This window comes from Octopus sinensis, linkage group LG30 (assembly GCF_006345805.1).
Source record: "Octopus sinensis linkage group LG30, ASM634580v1, whole genome shotgun sequence".
NCBI lineage: Eukaryota > Metazoa > Mollusca > Cephalopoda > Octopoda > Octopodidae > Octopus > Octopus sinensis.
In genome coordinates, this window is record NC_043026.1 from 11,979,277 (window position 1) to 11,985,261 (window position 5,985).

General features: G+C 37.9%; 1 protein-coding gene across 2 annotated transcripts; it reads right to left on the reverse strand.

Moving 5' to 3' along the window:
• Positions 1 to 289: 289 nt before the first annotated feature.
• Positions 290 to 5,985, reverse strand: LOC115226438 (zinc finger protein 271-like). Of its 2 annotated transcripts, XM_036515447.1 has the most exons (4): positions 5,628 to 5,985; positions 1,444 to 2,346; positions 1,055 to 1,107; positions 290 to 970 (listed from the first exon to the last, which is right to left on the reverse strand). In XM_036515447.1, exons 2-4 carry the CDS (start codon positions 1,607 to 1,609, stop codon positions 326 to 328), a joined length of 864 nt encoding a protein of 287 aa, XP_036371340.1. In that variant the 5' UTR covers positions 1,610 to 2,346; positions 5,628 to 5,985; the 3' UTR covers positions 290 to 325. The 2 variants fall into 2 exon arrangements, with proteins under 2 accessions (XP_036371340.1, XP_036371339.1); XM_036515446.1 differs by having other exon boundaries at positions 290 to 1,107.

A 5,985-nucleotide genomic window follows, 5' to 3' on the forward strand; every position in this document is an offset into this window, starting at 1 on the left:
TGCACACTACACGACTTGGATTTTGGTGTACCTTCATCAGTCGGTGATCCCTTGACCTTACATAACTTTCTATTGAATAATATAATTTGCATTCTCCTTCGTATTATAATCGGTTAGTCCACCTTCAGTTACATGGGGGTGATCAGGATTCTTCCATAATAGACTGTAAACACATCTTTAGCAGAGAAAATGGCTTTAGAAATTTTGTTGAGAGTTTTGACAAATTTTAATATTGACACAGCTACTGTTTTGTAGAAATACATATGTGTCTGCTTAAATTACTTTGATAAGAGAAAGATTTACCACAGATATGACAAAGATATGGCTATCCTTTTGTATGAATGTGTTTGTGTATAGTTAAGGTATTTCCATGAGAGAATACTTTACCACATACATCACAGTGATACGGCTTATCTCCTGTATGAATACGTATATGTCTGGTTAAGTTACCATTTTGTGAGAATGATTTTCCACAGATATCACAGTGATATGGTTTCTCTCCTAAATGAATACGTTTGTGCATAGTCAGATGTCCATTTTCAGAGAAAGATTTATCACACATATCACAGTGATATGGTTTCTCTCCAGTATGAATACGTTTATGGTTAGTTAAGGTGTTACCATGACAAAATGATTTACCACAGATATCACAATGATATGGCTTCTCTCCTGTATGAATCCGTATGTGAGTAGTCAAATGGCTACTTCCAGAGAATGATTTTCCACAGATATAACAGTGATATGGTTTCTCTCCAGTATGAATACGTTTGTGCTGAGTTAAGGTATAATTCTGAGGAACTGATGTACCACAGATATCACACTGATAAGGTTTCTCTCCTGTATGAATACGGTTATGTCTAATTAAGTGGCTTTTTTGAGAGAATGATTTACCACAGAAAACACAGTGGTATGGCTTCTCTCCTGTATGAATACGTTTGTGTTTTGTTAAATTATGATTTAAAGAGAATGACTTATCACAAATATCACAGCGAAATAACTTCTCTCCTGTATGAATGTGCTTGTGTGTAATCAAGGCACCATTTTCAGAGAATGATTTACCACAGACATCACAGTGATATGGTTTCTCTCCTGTATGAATGCGTTTGTGTGTAGTAAGGTAACTACTCCCAGTGAATGATTTACCACAGATTTCACACTGATATGGCTTCTCACCTGTATGCATACGTTTGTGTGTTGTTAAGTGTTCATTTTGAGAGAATGATTTACCACAGATATCACACCGATATGGTTTCACTCCTGTATGAATGCGTTTGTGTTTATTCAAGTGATGGTTTAGAGAGAATGACTTACCACAGACATCACAGTGATATGGTTTATCCCTTGTATGAATACGTTTGTGTATAGTTAACTGACTATTCTGAGAGAATGATCTACCACAGATATCACAGTCATATGGTTTCTCTCCTGTATGAATACGCTTATGTTTAGTCAAGTTACCATTTTCAGAGAAGGATTTCCCACAGATATTACACTGATATGGCTTCTCTCCTGTATGAATACGCTCGTGTATAATTAAGTTACTACTTCCAGAAAATGATTTATTGCAAATATCACAGTGATATGATGATTTTCCAGTTTCATTTGGCATCTTTTCAGGAAAAAAAAACCCCCAAAAAAAAGCTGTCACTCCTTAAAGGTTCATATATAATTCATTTTACCTATATTTTTCTTATCACACCATAATATTCGAACATTATCCATGATTTTGTTTTTATTGTTTATTTCTTACATTGATTTCTGCAAATATATTTTCATCAACTGTGGTCTTTGTTCATATCTTGAAACATCACAAACCTCTATAAATTTAGAGTCAAATTATCACCAACATCATCATTTAACATCTGTTGTCCATGCTGGCATGGTTTGGACGGTTTGACCCAGGTGCTGGTAAACTGAGGGGGCTGTACCAGACTCCAGTCTGATTTGGCACGGTTTCTACATCTGGATGCCCTTCCAAATGTCAACCACTCCAAGAGTGTAATGGGTGATTTTACCTTCCACCGGCACAGGTGCCAGTTATGTGACACCAGTATCTGTTATGACTATGATTTCACTTGATTTGATGGCCCTTCTATTCAAGCATGGCACAGCATCTAAATATTGGTTTGCAGGACTCCGAATGAAATCTTGCTACTATTTTCAGTTATGAACTAATACTTCCTCACATTTCCTTGAAAATCCAAATAAACAATGTTGTATGTCTGTTTCTGTGTAACATTTTTCTTTAGTCTCTCAAAGCTGATCAATATTCAGAATAAATCTGATGTAAACAAGCCTTTACTCTAAGGCATAAACAAGCCTTTTATACCAATGGTATCTGACAATCTGAAATCATAGAGAAATAATATTATAAGATAAAGAACATGCATAAAATGACAAAATTTAACTGAATATTTTACTGCATTTCTATGGAGATAAACTGTAAATAATAAACACTAACCTGAATAAAAATGTGTAACAATTATTTTTAAAAAATCTTCAGTCAGTAACTGTTATTTCCTATTTGCTTCTGTATAGAAATCAAAGGAAATGACTTCTATTCCCTTCACACTTTGCTTTTGTGACCTGAACATCAATGTTTTGAAACTGACCTATTTTTCATTACATTTCAGACAGATTCAGTACTGGGTTGCTGAGGCAAAAATGTCCTTGTAGCAAATATTCTGCTCAATATTACAGAGTTGCTTGTTATTTTTGGCCAGTAAGTGTTATTTGCCATTTGCTTCTATCTAGAAACCAAAAGAAATCACTGCTACTATTCCCTTCAAACTTTGCTTTTGTGACTTGGACATCAATGTTTTGAAACTGATCTATTTTCCACTACATTTCACAGATTCAGCATTGAATTGCTGAAGTAGATATTCTCTGATCAAGAGCAGGAGTAGTGGGGAGCAATCACAGCCATGTGTCGAGAAGGATTCTTTGGGGTTTGAATAAATGTGACAAAGTTTGAAGAATATATTAAGACATTTTTCTTGATTTCTAGGGGTAAGTAAATAAGAAAGAACAGTTGCTACCCAAGGAGAAAAATCGTGTTACACACTGCAATTAAATTACATACTCTTTTACTTGTTTCAGTCAGTTGACTGCGGCCATGCTGGAGCACCGCCTTTAGTCGAGCAACTCGACCACGGGACTTATTCTTCGTAAGCCCAGTACTTATTCTATCGGTCTCTTTTGCCGAACTGCTAAGTGACGGGGGACATAAACACACCAGCATCGGTTGTCAAGCAATGCTAGGGGGACAAACACAGACACACACACATATATATATATATACACGACGGGCATCTTTCAGTTTCCGTCTACCAAATCCACTCACAAGGCTTTGGTCGGCCCGAGGCTATAGTAGAAGACACTTGCCCAAGGTGTCACGCAGCAGGACTGAACCCGGAACCATGTGGTTGGTAAGCAAGCTACTTACCACACAGCCACTCCTGCGCCTATATATATATATATATATATATATATATATACGATGGGCTTCTTTCAGTTTCCGTCTACCAAATCCACTCACAAGGCATTGGTCGGCCCGAGGCTATAGTAGAAGACACTTGCCCAAGGTGCCACGCAGTGGGACTGAACCCGGAACCATGTGGTTGGTAAGCAAGCTACTTACCACACAGCTACTCCAATATTCATATTGTGTAACTCTCTATATACTGACTCTTTAGCATCTAAACTGGTCAAATCTGACCCACATGTTCAACCTCTTTCATCTTCAGACTGACCAGTTCTGGCCTCTCCCACTATCCCTACAGTGTCATTAGTGGAGGCGCAATGGCCCAGTGGTTAGGGCAGCAGACTCGTGGTCGTAGGATCGCGGTTTCGATTCCCAGACCGGGCGTTGTGAGTGTTTATTGAGCGAAAACACCTAAAAGCTCCACGAGGCTCCGGCAGGGGATGGTGGTGATCCCTGCTGCACTCTTTCACCACAACTTTCTCTCTCACTCTTACTTCCTGCTTCTGTTGTACCTGTATTTCAAAGGGCCAGCCTTGTCACTCTCTGTGTCACGCTGAATATCCCCGAGAACTACGTTAAGGGTACACGTGTCTGTGGAGTGTTCAGCCACTTACACGTTAATTTCACGAGTAGGCTGTTCCGTTGATTCGGATCAACCGGAACCCTCATCGTCGTAACCGACGGAGTGCTTCCACAGTGTCATTCTAAAAAAATGCAATTACATCATCAAAATCTTGATGTTAGAAGGTAATGTTTGACTAATTAAAAAACATCAATAAATAAGCATTAAATTCAAGTAATACGTACAGAGAGGTTCTTATTCTGGAATTTCATCAATAAATAATTACGTTTGGGACGTGATCGCCGTTTGGGCGTATGATTTTTGCCTAATAGTAATATTTGAGGTTTAGAACGTAGGAATCTTCCTAAATTTTCGAAAAATAAAAATGTCATTGGTACTTATTCTGGAATTTCATCTAAGAATAATTACGGTCTAACGAAGTGTGATCGCAATAATTTAGAAGCACTAAACTGTATTTGTGCGGCGAGCTAGCAGAATCGTTAGCACGTCCGGCGAAATGCTTAGCTGTATTTCGGCTGCCGTTACGTTCTGAGTTCAAATTCCGCCGAGGTCGACTTTGCCTTTCATCCTTTCGGGGTCGATAAATTAAGTACCAGTTACGCACTGGGGGTCGATGTAATCGACTTAATACCTATGTCTGTCCTTGTTTGTCCCCTCTGTGTTTAGCCCCTTGTGGGTAATAAAGAAATAGGTATTTCGGCTGCCGTTACGTTGTGAGTTCAAATTCCGCCGAGGTCGACTTTGCCTTTCATCCTTTCGGGGTCGATAAATTAAGTACCAGTTACGCACTGGGGATCGATGTAATCGACTTAATACCTATGTCTGTCCTTGTTTGTCTCCTCTGTGTTTAGCCCCTTGTGGGTAATAAAGAAATAGGTATTTCGGCTGCCGTTACGTTGTGAGTTCAAATACCGCCGAGGTCGACTTTGCCTTTCATCCTTTCGGGGTCGATAAATTAAGTACCAGTTACGCACTGGGGTCGATGTAATCAACTTAATACCTATGTCTGTCCTTGTTTGTCCCCTCTATGTTTAGCCCCTTGTGGGTAATAAAGAAATAGGTATTTCGGCTGCCGTTACGTTGTGAGTTCAAATTCCGCCGAGGTCGACTTTGCCTTTCATCTTTTCGGGGTCGATAAATTAAGTACCAGTTACGCACTGGGGTCGATAAAATCGACTTAATACCTATGTCTGTTCTTGTTTGTTCCCTCTATGTTTAGCCCCTTGTGGGTAATAAAGAAATATGTATTTGTGTGTCATATATTGTTATTAAATTTCTATTCGGTCTGTGATCGTGGAACTGAAATGGAATTTGAAAAAAAAACAAAAAACAAAAGAAGGAATATTCAAGGTTGCAATACTTTTGATCATACTTTTTCACAGTGATGACTAACCTTGGGCTAAACAAATTAAATTATATTTGTGTTGAAATTTGTATATTTTTCAGTGTATATTGAGTTCAAAAACTAAAATATTTTGTTCTACAAAATTTAATTTCTACTGTAAAAATGCGAGATGTAGCTTCTTAAACATAAGGACATTGTTAAAAGGAAATACATACCTTATCAGTGGAATTTCTTAACGAAAACTCCACAGGGTACTCGGTACAAGAAATAAATAATTAGCATTAATTGAATTTCAGGTTTTAAAGAATTCGGCAAGAAAAGACGAAAACAAACGAATTCGCAGTTCTGGGAGATTGCGAAGAAAATATTGGATTTTCATTGGTCAAATTAAGTCATATGACCAAACATTACTAATTAGGAGAAGTCTGAGATTTTAGGGTGTTAATGAGATAATGTACTTCTTTTGTTTTAGTCGCTCGTTAATTCTTTGTACCTTACTTAATTGAGCAATTACTCGACACCTGACAATTTCGCTTTTTGTAGGAATTACGTTTCGTTTGAAGTTTGACTTCT

Bases quoted from the DNA above. Each gene is read 5' to 3' on its own strand.
- LOC115226438 (XM_036515446.1), bottom strand. From the start codon at position 1,609: ATGCCAAATGAAACTGGAAAATCATCATATCACTGTGATATTTGCAAT. The intron at 1,108-1,443 runs ATAAGCGTATTC...ACCTTACTACAC, and splicing joins AAATGGTAACTTGACTAAAC to ACAAACGCATTCATACAGGA.